Source organism: Coprinopsis cinerea (genome assembly GCF_000182895.1).
Source record: "Coprinopsis cinerea okayama7#130 chromosome 9 map unlocalized cont3.9, whole genome shotgun sequence".
Classification (NCBI taxonomy): Eukaryota; Fungi; Basidiomycota; class Agaricomycetes; order Agaricales; family Psathyrellaceae; genus Coprinopsis; species Coprinopsis cinerea.
Genome location: NW_003307536.1, coordinates 1,760,701 through 1,775,646, shown reverse-complemented (window position 1 = coordinate 1,775,646; position 14,946 = coordinate 1,760,701). Strand labels below are relative to the sequence as shown.

Below are 14,946 nucleotides of genomic sequence, written 5' to 3'. Positions count from 1 at the left end.
TCCGCGGGCGCTAATGACCAAACACAAGCGCTCGTTGCACAGGTCCTTTTTCTCGAGCTGATGCAGCCCTCCGGCAAGTCGATTTAGCCTGTGGCCCAGAATTTTCCAACTTATAGATCGTCCGGTCCTGCTCACTCCAGGGCGTTGCAAGGTTTGGCTTGGGTTAGAATGGACGGGCAAGTCCGGCATCCGGAGCAGATCAGTTCCCCTCCGAACGTCCGGCCGTGACTCAGGCGCTCGCACTGTCAGGGGTCGGGGTAGCACCGTCCTTTAACCAGCCAGCCTAGGAAAAGAGCATGTCCTGCAGGACATATGTACTTTCGTTGCCACTTCTCTAGAGCATGGGGCCAGCCTGCTAGCTCCCCGTCATCAGTGCGCTGGCTTCATGGCGGATTGGGGGAACACACGAATAAATTAGAACAGACGGTAGGTAGGGAGGAAAGACCGAACGAAGGGGGCCGAACAATAACGCTGTAAACAAGAGTCGCTCTGTAGTGCCAGCAGACGGTATGTAGATCCCAGGACGAGTCGTTCCACTTCCAAATCATGCCCCCCGAAATCCATAGTCCCCCCACGGTCGCAGTGGTGACGACTCGAAATCCAGAATCGACATCTATGCATCCTCGTCCTCCACCTCCTCAACCATGGCGGACCTGGTTCGCCGCTGAGGCTGGGACTGGGGTGCTTGAGCGTCATCTTCCACGACTTCCTCGATGTAGGCGCCACCACCGTTGCTAGAGCCTGTAGGAGCGGGAGCAGCCGCCTTGGACTTGCCCTTTTTCTCCGACTTGCCCTCCTTATCACCCTTCTTCTTCTTGCCCTTCTTCTTAGGAATGTCCCATTCCCATAGAGGGATGAATGAGTCAACCTGGATAGCGAGGTAAGAAGGTGGACGCTACGGGATGGCAAGGATGAGACTTACAAATCCAACATCAGCGAACAGTTGAGGGAAGATCCAGATACCAGGACTGGCCACTATCACGGTGATGATATAGAATATCAACCGCACAATGGCAATAGCGAAGAATAGGCCAATGAGACCCAACATGCCCATACTCAGGTACCACACGCCCAATCGCATCACCGGAGGCCAAAGCGGGAACATGACACCCGCCAGCATGATCAACACCATGAGCACTCCTCCAGCATACGTAGTCCATTGAGAGCCTTCGTAGAACCACGCGTAGTATTCGTCTGGTTGGAAGGTTTGTTCAGGGATGATTTGGAGACTCCGTGGAGGCTTGGTTCCACCGCCGGCAGCAGCTGGAGACGCAGATTTCGAGGAAATGTGACCGCCGCGCTGGACACGGAGGAAGAAGGCGAATGCGTTGATTGCCTGCAGAACGGTCTTGGCTTCGTCTTCAGTTGTGATTTTTGGGACGTTTTTCTGTTTGGCGAATGCGGGGGAGAGGAGGGCTTTGATAGCGGACTTGCCTATACAAAATCCGTTGAAACGATAAGCTTTAGGGCCCAGATACGTGTGAATTGAACTGACCCTTGAAGTAATCTATCCGCTTTCCACCCAGAGCGCCTACGCGAATCTTTATTCCAGACCCTGATCCGCGCAGAAACTCGGCCACCTTTTTCAGCTCAGGCGGAGCCTTGAGTTGCTGTTCCAACATACTCATGGCGAGTGCTCAATATTGTTTATATTCGACGTCCCTGGTGTTGGTTCGAGCGCTTCACAGCTCTTTAAGACCTAGACTGCATCATACGGGCGTCCAGTGAGCATCTGAGCCAGGATATAAGGAATTTCAAGACTTACAAGGAGAGACAAGGGACGGACAGAGGTATGTGGAAGGAGTTGGGAAGATAAATGAGCTGGCGGAGGACAAGCGTGTGTGATGTGTTTGGCCAACGGCACGTCGGTCGGGCAAAGACACGTCACAGCCAAGCCAAACTTTCCCCATTATCGCACAGCCACAAATCATCCACGCGACAGAACTGGCTTCCTTCAACCCAAACCACTCCTTCGAATTTTTTTGACTCTGGTAAAAAGCTTAAACTTCGAAGCGCAAACGCCTTTCCTAACTACAGAAAGCCTCATTGCATTGTGCTTTGGAAGTCACTTGGACAACCTAGAAATTTAAACCCAGAAAACAACGCCTTCACGGACAACAATAGTCTGGATAACGACGCCTGCCAGTCTCTGTCAACAGCACTTCAGTAATCCTCGAGGCTCGAAGAACGACTGGTTGCGCATATCAGACAAAGGGCTTTTGATATCTCCTCGAAACGCTTCCTTGATCTATGTATTACCACCGTTGCCTGGCTAAGGTCTTGGATTGTGCGGACAAAAATAACAAAGCTTCCGGGACGAGCGAGTCAAAGCGTACCCACAGTGCCCTTTTCCAAGTCCTACCTAGGCAACATGGAGTCATTGTTCACTTTGACAATGTCTTGAATTCGTATAAATGCACCTCGGGCTGCCTGGTTTCTCCTTCCAAACAACCTCTCACTCGGTTCTCTCTCGCCTGCAAGTCTAGGCGACCGTATCGACGCTTTAGATTTTAGATCTTATCCAGAGACTCTATCCTTCCCTCAGGATTTATCGACTGAAATAATGTCTTCCAGCAACTCGTCCACCGTTGCTCGATTTGAGGATCTCCCTCCCCCACCCCCGGCGCCGACCAGCTCCGAGTTCCCTTCTTCAATCTGGGATGGCTTGTAAGTTTTCCATTCTTTTCTCTCAGAAAAAACATACATTTACCCATATACTATTCCTCTCATAGCCCATCCTCCAAACCATCCGAGTATTCCGGTAAATCCGCTTCCGAACCCGCTCAACCTGACACTGACCCCTCCGGGAAGAAGTGACGCTGTGACCGCGCCTGGCAGATAGTCTTGAGCTTTGGGGACGAACCATTAGGAAATCTTTGCGCGAGTGCTGGCACCCCGTGCTTTTGACCTCCCGCTCGTGGATCTCTGTTTAATTAAGATGTTTAACATACACTAGTATTATTTTACTGCATTAATACACGAGGGCAACGATAATCGAACACGATTGGCCAATAACGACCAGTATCAAACCCTGTCACAATCCTCCATTCCGTAAGTTGACATTCAAGGGAGGATTATAACCAACTGCGACACACACCTTGTTCCTTCACCGTACCATCGGAGTATAAACTGGAGGTGGACCACCCTGAGACCCAGTATACGAACTCCTGCCATGATGGCGCGAAAGCGACGAGGCCGGACGAGAAGGACTTGAAGGGCGCACGGCGGAGTAAGAGCCACTCAAGGACATCTTTCTAGCCCGACGACGGCGTATAATAGACATGACGGACAAGAAGATAACGACTGCACCGACCGCGGATCCACCGATGATTCCTCCAAGCTGGCCTACGGTGAGCGGTTTGGGAGGATCATCTCGGCTTGGGCGGTAGGTCGGAGCCAGTATTATTCCATTTCTTTCATAGATAAAGTGGTCCAACGCCAGCGGTACAGTCGAGGAATTGCCGTGGTAAACGACCTTGAGGCTGTGAACCGTGTTCAACAACACCGGCGATTTGAAAAATAATTGATTCGTGAGCGTTTCGTTGGTCTCTGGGAAGCCACTGATGAAGACCGAGTTTGGAGGTTTGCGGTCGATGGTCCATTCGATTCGAGCTGGGAGCGAAGGGGACCCGGCTGGGATTATACCATACCACGCCACAGACGATCCTGTGCGCCGCTACCCTCAGAGACAGCCCACAACAGAAGACGACAAAATATCACTTACCCATGAAAGTATACTCCAATTGGGCACCAGGGGTATTTGTCATGCGGTGGGGCCCCGTACTACCAGTCACGCTTGTCCACGAAGAGTCGTATTCAATCGACGAGTCCAGTGGGCTCACGAACCGCGTTGAAGGTGGATCAATACGTGCAAAGGCGGGCATGTATCGGAAGGAATCCACCCAGAACGGATCACCCCCTCCTTCGACGTTGAGGGTGAGGGTGTGGAGGGCCGGTGAAATTTCGCCCGTGTCGCAGAGGACTTGGTTATTGAGGAGGCCGAAGGAGGGGGAAACTGAGGGCACCGGCTTGCCGTTCAATGTACAGGTCCATGTTGGACAGGTTGAACATGGTGAGCTGGTCAGGTTGGTTGTTCCCAGTATTAGAGCGCGCCGAATAACGATGAGGAATCGCGGAAATGATGTGAGGATTAGTTACTTAGTGGGTTCGGACATACCGTGAAAGGTAGCGGATACACTCCCGTTACCCGTTGTCCACCGAGAGGTGTGATTGAAGAGGGGCCCTGCCCGATTCGACTGATTGATAGCATCGACCTCTTCCAGGTTCGTCTCCCATTCACCTTTGTACCGTAAAAGAGAGTCGTCGTTATCGAGAATCAGCCCATTGAAGACGGGACGCATATCCATGGTGAGGCAAAGTTACAGTAGCGTCGAAAGACGCCCCGAGCTGTATTTGACTGCATAGCGCCCTCTAGAGGTCCGTCCAACGGGTTTGTCGGGGACCACTAGAGCAGTTCGTCGAAGGAGACGGTGGCTGCTGTGTTACTCGTCTCGGCACTCTTTCCATCAAAATAACCCTGTCAAATGGTGCTTGCAGAGATACCACCTCCCTTTCCCACATGAAACAACACTTGGAAAGAAGCCAAGTTCTGTTGGTAGCATAGCGCTCGAACCTTGAGCTTCCCAGGCTGTACGAATTCTATCAACATTGCCGCCCATTTTGTCACTGCCAATCATCTACGTCGACGTCATTGTTAGCCGTGCGATTAGAGCGGTACTGATACTCGCTCACAGATGCGTTCCATTTCTTCATGAGACAAAACACTTGTTCAGCTGACTCCATTCATTTTAAAGTCGTTGAGCAGGCAGGAGAACAAAGTCAAATCCAAGAATCAGATGGGCTCATGATCACAGCGAGACTTTGCTTGGTTTCGAAGATGGCGCCAAATATTGATGGAATTACATCGCGATTCGCCACCCACATCCGGGAAGAGATGGGAGAAAGCTGCAAGACAACCTTCCAGCGGGTAGACGACTGTTGGAGGTCGGAGGACCATTCACGGTGCATTCCTCCACATTGGTCGTCGAATCCGCGTTCGGTGAGAAGCACTCGGAGAAGTACAAAATCAAGCACGTCTCCCTTTAACTTGGAGTATAAACTGGAGGTCGGTCTTCTGGATTATCCTGGGCCCTCTGCACCGCCGTGCGCCCCTCCGGATCCGTGGACATGCCACTAGTGCTCCAACCTGAACTTGAACCCGAATGCCCTTCAGCTGGAGACAAAGGTGACGATATCCCAGGTGAAGTGGCACGGGTTTTGAACACGGGCGCTCCCCCAAATATGGAGCGATTAAAGGTGCTCGACGGTAAAGTTGGCTCATTAAAGGTGTTCGCAGCGACACGTGGGTGGAATGGGTGTATCGCCATCTCCGAGACTGGGGGAGCTGAGCTGGGCTGGTGCAAGGTTGAGTACCTGCCGTCTGAGGGCTTCCTGGAGCGGCGAAGGTAGATGATATAGGCGAGCAACAAGAGAATAAGCACCGCAGCGACGCTGGCTCCGCCGATGATCCCTCCGAGCTGTGCCTTGGAGAGCCCATGCTCGACAGGAGGTTCTTGACCTCCACCTCCACTCGCGCCTTCGCCTCCACCTGGGCCCGGGTCCTCGATTGCTGAGTCATTGAGCCATCCACCTCTTTCAACGATGAAGTAGTCTAAAGACAGTGGTGCGGATGATGGATCGCCACGATAAACGACATTGAGGTCGTGGCGCCCATCGGGCAAAGACCGTGATTTGAAAAACAGCTGGTTTGTGAGTCTGTCGCCGGGACTCTCTGGAAAGTCGTTGATGAAGAAGGGAATTGGAGGGCCGCCATCGATGGAGTATTCGGCTCTAGCATAAACCGAAGGGGATCTCCAGGGAATGATACCATACCATGCGATGGATGTCCCTAGGTGGTACATTCAGCGCCCCATGCCAGCTGAAAGCGAGTCGTAGTCACATACCGACAAAAGTAAAGTTAAGCTGGGCGCCAGGGGCATGTGTCATGCGGTTCGGCCATCCATTCGCCAGCATCGTCCAGGAAGAATCATATTGAACCCCCGGGACAAGTGCATCCACAAACAATGTTGGGGGTGGACTGATAGATGCTTGGGCTGAGGGAATGTACCGGAAGAAGTCGACCCAGAATGGGTCGCCCCTTCCTGTGACATCAACGGTAAGGGTGTGGGAGCCAGGTTGGAGTGGACCCGAGTCGCAGAGGACTCGGTTGCTGAGGAGGCCAAAGGAGGGTTCGACTAAGGGCACCGACTGGCCGTCCACTGCACAGGTCCATGTTGGACAAGTGGAGCATGAAGCGCTATTCCGAGTCAGGTTGGTGGTTCCCTGTAGTCGAGCCCATGTACCTAGCCAGATATATGATGAAATTTAATTTATTTGTGAGGATCTGCGGGTGACATACCGTCAAAGGTAATGGACACACTCCCGCTAGTCGTTGTCCACCGAGCTGTGTAATTGTAGAGGGGCCCAGCCCAATTTGGTCGGTTAATCGCCGCCACTCCTTCCGGATTCGTCTCCCATTCCCCGTCGTACTGCAGGATTGGATTGTCGTCATCAACAATCACCCAATTGGAAATGGGAGGTTCAGCCATGTCGAGGTGAAGACAGTAGAGTTTGGCGGCGCTCTCTGAGTTGCATTTGGCTTCAAAGAGCTGTTCTTCATCTAACGGGTCTGTCGGGCATCAGCAAGGCAGTTCGTCGAAGCAGACCACTGGCATAGCCGTCCCGCCGATCGGAATCCTTGCGTCGCAAGGTTAAAGTTGGACGTCGGACCAGCTCCACTTTTCCGCACGGAGTATTTTCAGTTGCTGGTAGAACTCAGTATAGTAGAGCGCTCAAGTTGATATCTTCCCATGGACAGCCTGACAGGTGTCGGATCGAATTCTTCCACCAATATTGCAGCCCAACTGACATCGCCAATGATTTCACTACATTGCATTCAAATGTGAAGTGATCTCCAAGAGCTCAAATTGAAATTCCAGAATGGATGGGGCACTACAAAGTACAAAGTACAAACGGTCACATCTATGTATACAGTATTTCACAAGACATACAACTACAAGGGCATAAGGGCCATCGCATACAGGGTCGTAAAAAGTTCGTGACACAACACATGACAGAGCATACCACTTCAAGGAGCATAAACCAGAGTCACAGTGCCTGTTCCTGATGAATGTAATCAGAATCGGGCCTTAAAGGTACAATAGGCCAAGGTGAGTCGTCAGAGTCCTCCCCAAGTCCATACTGACACCGAGGCGGCCCAAGGTTAAGACCAGCTGAAGGGAGCTCATCATAGTTGTAGGGTAAATCACCCAGCGAAGACGAAGCCGGTCCAGGTGTGAACTCTGCTTGGGGGACAGGAATACCACCCAACCGAGACGCAAAACTTGCGCGTGCAGAGTTGAGTGCTGACGTTGGTGTATAGGGAGCGACGGCTGTGTTGAAGGGGAGGATCGCGGGAGAGCTATCGTGATCGTTGTTGTTGTCAATGCCGAGGCTGCCCAGCTGAGGTTCCAAACCGGTTTCGAGGCTCGATGGTCGAGGTGCCTCCATTGCAACTTGCTTCGCCTGGACGTCGTTGACCTTTTCAGGTGCACCCGCGCTTTCCGACTCGCTAGACGCGTAATAAGAAGAGCTTGAAGAAGCCGGACTGGGTGCTGGGACAGAGCCGGCAGACTGAGGGCGGAGGAAGTCGAAGTCATCAAGCAAAACTGTACCGCCAGCACCCTTCTCTCCAGCCCTCTTCTTCCCAACCTTCGGCTTCACACCCGGTCCTTTCGACTTCCTAGAATTTGGCACGTACTGGTGCTCCGGATACATCAAGTTATGCCTCCGCACTTCCTCCTCGTGCAGCCGCTGGAACGGCTTCCGCTCTTCAGCAGACATCATGTTCCAAATCTGCCCAGCCTGCACACTCAACTCGTTCTGGTTGACCTTCTTCCCATCGGCATGAGTCGCATCGCGACGGGTTTTGCAGAATTCGGAGCGGAAGATTATGAAGACATTTTTCGGACGAGGGGGACGTGTAGTTGTCGGCTCCTTCTTCTTGGGGGATGGTGGTTGGTAGACGGGGGATTGAGGGGACGTCGGAGTGGTGTTCGGGGACGGTTCGTTGCAACGTAAGGCATTGGAGTCAGGAAGTATAAGTCCCAACTTGGAGACAAAAGCCACGACGCTATCGAGCGCGGGCTGCAAAGACCCGTACGTGTCGTAGGCTGCCGCTCGGTCAGGGACCATCGAATTGTCTAAATCGAGACACCAAGGGGTGAGCAAACAATCCAGTCGATCACAGAGGATGAAAGAACAACTTACGATTGCAAGGAGGCGTCAAGTAATAAGGGTGGTCGTAATGGCGCACGCGTGTATTGCTGCGATAGACGGGCATTGTGTTGCGAAAAGATATCGGAGAGGGTGATGAAAGCTGCGACTGGAAGGGGACGATGAAGGAGCAACGATTGGCTTTCCGGGTCCTCTTTCTTTACCCATTTTGAACCCACAGGCGCCCTGGTTTTAAAGGATTTCGCATTCGCCATTCCGACTTTCCTGCTATAGACCGTTGGAAAAATGCCCTATGCTCGTAGCACAGTTATTGCACAGTGTGATGGAGTCGAGGGTGGGGCCCAAAGTTGTTGGCATCACCGCCGTCACGCCGTCACGTTCCTGGTCCTCTTCGAAGGCGAAATCGTCGCTCGATATCCTCCCACTGCCTTTGTTTTTCTGGGGGGTACAAGGTCCGGGTCGGAGTCCCTTTGTCTAGCCGTCGAGTTGGGTTTTAGGACGACCAGTTTCTGACATTTCAAAGGGCAGAGTGTCGCTTCTCTCGAATTCAGTCTCACGATGCAAAAGTTCTCTACCTGCAAAAAATATTCTGAGGTCAGTTCCCCTTTGTCCCTGGCTAGAGAACCTACCATTCGCGTGACCCATTTTCTACCAAGTTTTCCTTGTAGTTTTCTATGGTACTTGCGGACCGTCGCGCCGAGGTTGTGATCATGAAGGAGAAAGTGGGAAGACGTTTGGAGGACGTCGTTTGCATGGGCCGTGGGACGCTTGATGGCCGCGTTTTCCCGCGCCCAAATCCCGATACGCTGTTTGTGATGCGCTGATGGCGGGAAGATTCGGCCACGGTCGCACCATATTGTCATCTCTAACAAACTCGTGACAGATAAAATAAAATTGTCAGTAAGTTATCCGTCATCTAGTGCACGCGCCTCTCACCAGTGACGATCATTCTTCCAGTAATCAGCATGGCTGATATTACCATCCCTCCCTGCGAGCTCCCTTCCTGCCACCCTCGAGCGCTCGTACATTGAATTAAACACGGTGAGCCCAGGGTGGAGGTACGACTCCTCAGACAATGGCGAGCTATTTTTAGGGTTCCAGGCGCGCTTGAAGGTCACCTACGGTGCCGTCCAACCCATGGCCATCCCTTTTCAAAGGACTTCGAACCCGCGATCCTTCCGAAATGAATTGCTACACACACGAGTACAGTGGTCCCTCGTATAATTAAATGAAGCCCTCCATGCTCCAAGTTACATCCACCAGAGAAAAGTTGTAGGCATGCAGTGAAACAAGATGACGAAACGACGTACCTCTGAATCGAGTGGCAATTAGCGCCAAGCCTCATGCCCTCCTCGTGTTCAAGTTGTGGGGCCACAGAGGGTAAGTCTACCATGTCACGCAATATCCTATGATCACAACAAACTCAGTATCGTTTAAGGTCACCAGGTCTTATCGGTGACATCTTCAAGCCTCGAGCTTATTTTGGGAGGAGACACGAGTGCGGTTCAATCGGGGGTTGGTCGAAATTGGTGGTCAGCTCGCAGCATGGTTAGTGGCAAGTTTATCTCCCCCCTCATCTGTTGATTCTGTTCAATTGACAGTTAATCACACAAGACGAAAGTTACAGTTACAAAGTTACATACTCGACCCTCTAGAGGCTAGCTATAGCTCACAAAGTTTAGATTCCCGTTCATCCTACTACTCAGCTGTCGAAACGGGGTTCGAAGACTCGATAACGATAATGTAAAACGCACCACAAGAGACTGGATTAGTTAGCCTGAGCGTGTACCCCAGAGTGTTACACGTATTCCCGTGTCACTGACTAGATAACGTACGAAGGCACCGGAGTTAGACATCTCCGTCGGCGAAGTCAAGATTTTGACAGACCAAGATCGTTGTCAGCAACTTTCAAAATGGGCGTCTGTCCCCTCAAGACGACGTGAAGTCCGCAAGTGGCCCCTGAATCCAAAATGAAGCTGGGGAATCTGAATGTTAAGTTGACAAGCAGGAATAGGCTTCGAGCTCAACTGAGATGCGGCATGCCCATACCAGTTAGGAAATGACCTATTTCTGTCTCCAGCCTCCTTCGAGGGATGAGGGAGTCGCCGATTTACGGGTTGTCCTGCAATAGAAGCGTGTCCTTGGGAACGAGGGAGGGAGTATTTCGAGCGAGCGCAGCAGGGCGCTACATCAAAAGGGAATCTCCTGTGGAGCAAGAATGAGCAAAAATCTATCCGTACTCCACCAAAAGCATACCCTAAAGCTTCCTCGCAAACTTCGAGTTCTGAGAAGCACGCCATTTCGTGAGGACATGGAGGCATTGGGCGCTTAATTACTGAGAATCACAGGGATACAACTGAACCTACGCTAGAACCCAAGTTTGATTGTGGACGTTGGCATAAAGACAATCACCTATCTCGCGTGCCCATGGATTTTAGACCTCGCACCGGAGGCGAACGGTGTAATCTAAACTGCGACGTTAGGGTCCACGGATTCGGTGCATCGATCAATCCATGGCCATGGGCGCTTGATGCCAGCGGGTGCGGAGGCAATAGCAAGTCTCGATTCGTTCCCGAGGTATCATTTATTCTGAAGATCATTCGCGGGATAAAGCGATTTGGCTCGCTCGGAAAGGAAGGGCTGAACAAAAGGAGGAATGGCGGATTAGACGCTTGAGGGGAAGGAGGGAACCAGAATAGCTGGCGATTGATGGATGGGCATGTCGGCCATCCCGGTGACTTGCCATTTTGGTGTACTTGGAAATCGAAGCAGATGACGGTTGTGATCGTGCATAGATGGTAGATGTAAGATGGCCTCGTGGTGAGTGAATAATGGCTTTGAATGTGAAGGCGGATGTTGTGTTGCAAAGGGAGGCTCTGATGAAACAAAGGCGGGAGAAGAGACTGTTCAAGTGCTTTCGAAAGGGAAGGGGTTGCAGTCGACGTTTCGACATTCCGAGTCGTTTGTTCATGGAGAAGTCGAGCGTAAGTCGTTCATGATCACCTGGCCAAGAGGACGAAACACTGCGTTCCTGAGAATCCGCGACGTTCTGGAGATCATGGTTCTATCTCCCGGCCTGACAACACGAGAACCAGTCCAAACCGATGTCGAGGAGTGATGATAGATATCTAGGGCGGCGAGTGACTAGGATAACTTCTTTCATTGATGATCACAGAGTATCGCCCGTCCACTGGATCAACAAGGTCTCGTTGGAATGCTCGTTGTTCCGCTGAAACGTGGTTTGAGTGGATGAAAGCAACCTAGTCAGGAGGCCATCCTCGGCATCCAAGTGAAGACAAGCGGAGATGAGCGAATAACCATCGCCGGTCGGTTCTCAGAGGGCTTGGGTTGCGCTCATCAAACCAAGTTTTGTAGAAATGAAACCCGGGTTATGAATGTGGAGTAGGACGCCTGAGGATATTTCGACCCAGAAACAAAAAGTTTCCAGGGTTCTGAAGACAAAAAACGGCATTCAGGTCGATTACCTTGCTCAGGTGACGCCTGGCGACACGGGGGAGGAGGCGAAAAAGGGATAGAGGAGAGCGTTGCCATCAATTCAATTCGAGACTAAGAATCAAACTCCGCGGGTAGACACGTTTATTTCTTCTAGAGCGCCCGATTTCGGTGCTAGTCATATAAAGGACCCCACAAGCCTCTCCCTTTGTGATCCTCACTTGTCTGCCCCTTCCTCGATCGACAATCCCCTACACACCTTACTCTCGGTGCCATACAGGCCCAGCTCCACATCGATACAAAGCCGTAAACTCCAAAGGGGCTCGAAGACTATAAAACCGCCAAAATGTCAATGTTCCGTTCACGAACAAGGTCTGGAGGTGTTCGCCCAGCTCCCACATACCCCCCATCGACCACCACCACCAGTCCACCGCCAGACGCACAAGAAACAACCAGGAAGGGCAAACTCACCTTTTCCGACGTCGCAAGCATGTTTATTCGTCTCCGCCGATTCTCGCTACGAGCTGGAGTCAGACCGACCCCACGGATGACTGCCGAGCCAGCCAGCGACGACCAGGTCGAAATCGCACCGGTTCCATCGACACCCACCAGGCGGTCACACTCGAGAGGCCTGTCACTCACCAAGTCTCGCTCCAACACGCATGCGTTCCCGATGGCCCAATCCCCGACTTCAGGGTCCTCCACCGTTATCCCAATGTCCTCCCCACCGACGTCGCCCACACGTCTAAAAGTGCGCAAACTCAGCGGTGGAATGCCATACGCCAGACCCAGCCCAAAACCACTCAAAGCCAAGCCTCATCACCTCGTCTCGACCTCTGGAGAGAGACCTATCACCCACCCGGGTCTTGTCCCTCTTGTCCAGGACGCCTCTGAAGAAGAGGAGACGCTCCAGGTTGTGTGCCAGGACTACTACGAGTGTGCTGGAGGTGTCAACGTCGCCACTCTCCTCCGAGCCACCAGGGCTAGCATTATGGAGAAAGTCTCGCAAATGCCGAACGCAAACGTACTTGTGGAGGAACAGTGAGTACCCATTCTTCTCTCTTCACTGTGCACATCTGATTGCGATTTTCCCCTGTAGATGGCAGAGCACTATTTGCGGACCAAAAAACGGAATCTACCGCGTCCAGGTGTGTTGCCGTTCACTTTGTGGTTTCCATTCTGCGCTTTGCCCCTTCCGGATTTCTTTCGTTCTTTTTTTTCTCCCGCGACGTTTTCCTTGGATTCAGAGAGCACGTCGCGAACAAGAGCCGGATCGGTGGAGCTGCTACTACAAGCGACGTCGCTCCTCGTCATCCTCCGTCACTTTCATCACACCCATCCAATCGCCACCGCTCTTCCCCGCGCTAAGTGAGATTGAAACGATCAATTTTATCGTTATCGCTGCTGCTGCTGAGTACCTTCTGGGCAACCTTCGAGCAAGAAACCCAATCAAAGCATTGATTGTCGTTCTACCCTCATTCTTTTCTACTCTTGAAGCCTCATCCAGGTTTCAGTTTAGCCTTTACTTTCCCTAATGTCCGCCTTCTCCCGCAACTTCTCTTGTTTCGCTTTTCGCGTCTGAGCTAAAGATAGGAGATGAGACCACGCATGCTAACCCCTCTCTCCATTTATAGATTCGATACGCAGCTACTCCACGCCTCGCTTCGAAGCCTGATCCTCGACGACCGGTCGCGTTGGACAAGGTCCAGAACATCCCTGGGTTGATGACCATCTTGAAGAGGAACGAAATCTGAACGGCTCAATCCGACGGCAAACTTTCGACATGAACTTGGGGATCGAATCGGCGACAGAACGGGTTCAGTTTCGACTTGCTCGCCCCTCTCCTGTCGTTCCTTTGAAATTTTCCCTTCGTGAACCAATGTTCGCCCCCCTCTATCCCCTCGACATATTTTAGCGGCACCAGTGACTTCAAATGACTCGACCTCGACACGCTATTTTTGGCTACGTCATTCTATTCATTCAGGACGAACACCTTCCCGGTTACCGGTTACCTTTTGCGACAAACGCGATTCCGCAGGATGCTCCGACATTCATTCGCTTTTCAGAACTTCGAACGTTCCTCTGCGGCGTGTTTTTATGCTCCGTGCCAGCCACGGTCGTCTAAAACTTCTGCGCCGTGTTTCATGGGAGTCGTAAGGCCCTGGGACGCGCTGGTGTATGCATCATCCCGATATAGCCTAGTGTGTCCAGGTCCTACTCCTCGCCTCGGACTTTGCCTTTGATATTCTATCGTTATCTTCAGCTTTGGCCCATGGACACTGTCTTTTCTCAGTTTTCCTTCCCTTCCTTTCCTCGCTTCCTCTTCATTCCATTCGCATTCCATAAATAAGACAAAAACGCTTCGTCCAATCATTTTTCACCAATCATTCTCAACGGACGCTTGTGCAACATCCAAAAAATTGCATAAACCAAACCAATTCTTATATACCACTCATACTTACTGTACTTAGTATTACGACTCATTGTTATATCGCTACACTATCCTCCCTCCTAACTTTTTCTTTTGACTCTGCTAGTACTGCTACCCTAGTTGTTCCGTAGTCTTTTGCCGTTTTGTGCTTTTTAATCTTCTTCGAATTCGGTTGAAGCTTAGTTCCCTTGTCATTGTCACTGTAACACACTCAGTCCTAATGGCGAAGAGCGTTCACGCTGACGGGGACGTTTTCACAACTCAGGTTTCTGGCAGCGCTTCACCCGCTTCTTGTGACCCGGATGATACTCCAACTTCGCGAACAAGCAGAAAAAGACAGCACGCTGTTTCATATGTCCGGAAGAACATATACCAATGGGCGCAGTGAAGGGCAATGCTCAAGGATTCGCTTTGCAGCGCAAGATCTATCCGTGGCCAGCAGTCGACTGGATTGTGGCGCCGTGCAGACTATTACAACTGCTGGTCACAGTGGTGCCTAGTTGGGATACGGGGTATTGTGACTGTAATCATTAGGCCTGTGTATAAAATCTGATCTTGTATAACTAGCCTTGTGTCCTCCGTGAAACGGCGCTTCGTCCTCTAAGCGCGCAAGATTGACAGGGGCCGCTAAGTTTCCCACGACCGGCCACCGAGTTTTTCGGATTGTCTTGGGTTCTCGCCATCTCCATCGCTCCCAATTCCACACACCCCAAACGCCTGCTGCCGAAACCATATGAGCTCCAAGAGATCCAATTCAAGTGAACAGA

General features: G+C 51.7%; 7 protein-coding genes across 7 annotated transcripts; 4 read left to right on the top strand and 3 right to left on the bottom strand.

Annotated features, from left to right (window-relative positions):
- Positions 1-607: 607 nt before the first annotated feature.
- CC1G_03539 (endoplasmic reticulum receptor) lies at positions 608-1,812 on the bottom strand. The gene is made up of 4 exons (XM_001832473.2): positions 1,766-1,812; positions 1,496-1,704; positions 923-1,434; positions 608-868 (listed from the first exon to the last, which is right to left on the bottom strand). Exons 2-4 carry the CDS (start codon positions 1,626-1,628, stop codon positions 614-616), a joined length of 900 nt encoding a protein of 299 aa, XP_001832525.1. The 5' UTR covers positions 1,629-1,704; positions 1,766-1,812; the 3' UTR covers positions 608-613.
- Positions 1,813-2,563: 751 nt separating this feature from the next.
- On the top strand, positions 2,564-2,817 carry CC1G_03538 (hypothetical protein; the record flags this gene model as incomplete). Its single annotated transcript, XM_001832472.1, has 2 exons — positions 2,564-2,667; positions 2,733-2,817. 2 exons carry the CDS (start codon positions 2,564-2,566, stop codon positions 2,815-2,817), a joined length of 189 nt encoding a protein of 62 aa, XP_001832524.1.
- Positions 2,818-3,106: 289 nt separating this feature from the next.
- Positions 3,107-4,367, bottom strand: CC1G_03537 (hypothetical protein; the record flags this gene model as incomplete). Its single annotated transcript, XM_001832471.2, has 3 exons — positions 3,107-3,666; positions 3,725-4,015; positions 4,178-4,367. The coding sequence occupies 3 exons, from the start codon at positions 4,365-4,367 to the stop codon at positions 3,107-3,109; spliced, it is 1,041 nt and encodes a 346-aa protein (XP_001832523.2).
- Positions 4,368-5,102: 735 nt separating this feature from the next.
- Positions 5,103-8,401, bottom strand: CC1G_03536 (hypothetical protein; the record flags this gene model as incomplete). Its single annotated transcript, XM_001832470.2, has 5 exons — positions 5,103-5,908; positions 5,964-6,362; positions 6,419-6,688; positions 7,266-8,261; positions 8,329-8,401. The coding sequence occupies 5 exons, from the start codon at positions 8,399-8,401 to the stop codon at positions 5,103-5,105; spliced, it is 2,544 nt and encodes an 847-aa protein (XP_001832522.2).
- A 1,122-nt stretch (positions 8,402-9,523) lies between these two features.
- CC1G_03535 (hypothetical protein) lies at positions 9,524-10,602 on the top strand (the record flags this gene model as incomplete). The annotated part of the gene is made up of 5 exons (XM_001832469.2): positions 9,524-9,567; positions 9,628-9,675; positions 9,765-9,843; positions 10,135-10,234; positions 10,427-10,602. 5 exons carry the CDS (start codon positions 9,524-9,526, stop codon positions 10,600-10,602), a joined length of 447 nt encoding a protein of 148 aa, XP_001832521.2.
- Positions 10,603-11,126: 524 nt separating this feature from the next.
- CC1G_15202 (hypothetical protein) lies at positions 11,127-11,831 on the top strand (the record flags this gene model as incomplete). Its single annotated transcript, XM_002910521.1, has 2 exons — positions 11,127-11,279; positions 11,772-11,831. The coding sequence occupies 2 exons, from the start codon at positions 11,127-11,129 to the stop codon at positions 11,829-11,831; spliced, it is 213 nt and encodes a 70-aa protein (XP_002910567.1).
- Positions 11,832-12,006: 175 nt separating this feature from the next.
- On the top strand, positions 12,007-13,502 carry CC1G_03534 (hypothetical protein; the record flags this gene model as incomplete). Its single annotated transcript, XM_001832468.2, has 3 exons — positions 12,007-12,789; positions 12,848-12,896; positions 13,383-13,502. The coding sequence occupies exons 1-3, from the start codon at positions 12,101-12,103 to the stop codon at positions 13,500-13,502; spliced, it is 858 nt and encodes a 285-aa protein (XP_001832520.2). The 5' UTR covers positions 12,007-12,100.
- Positions 13,503-14,946: the final 1,444 nt, after the last annotated feature.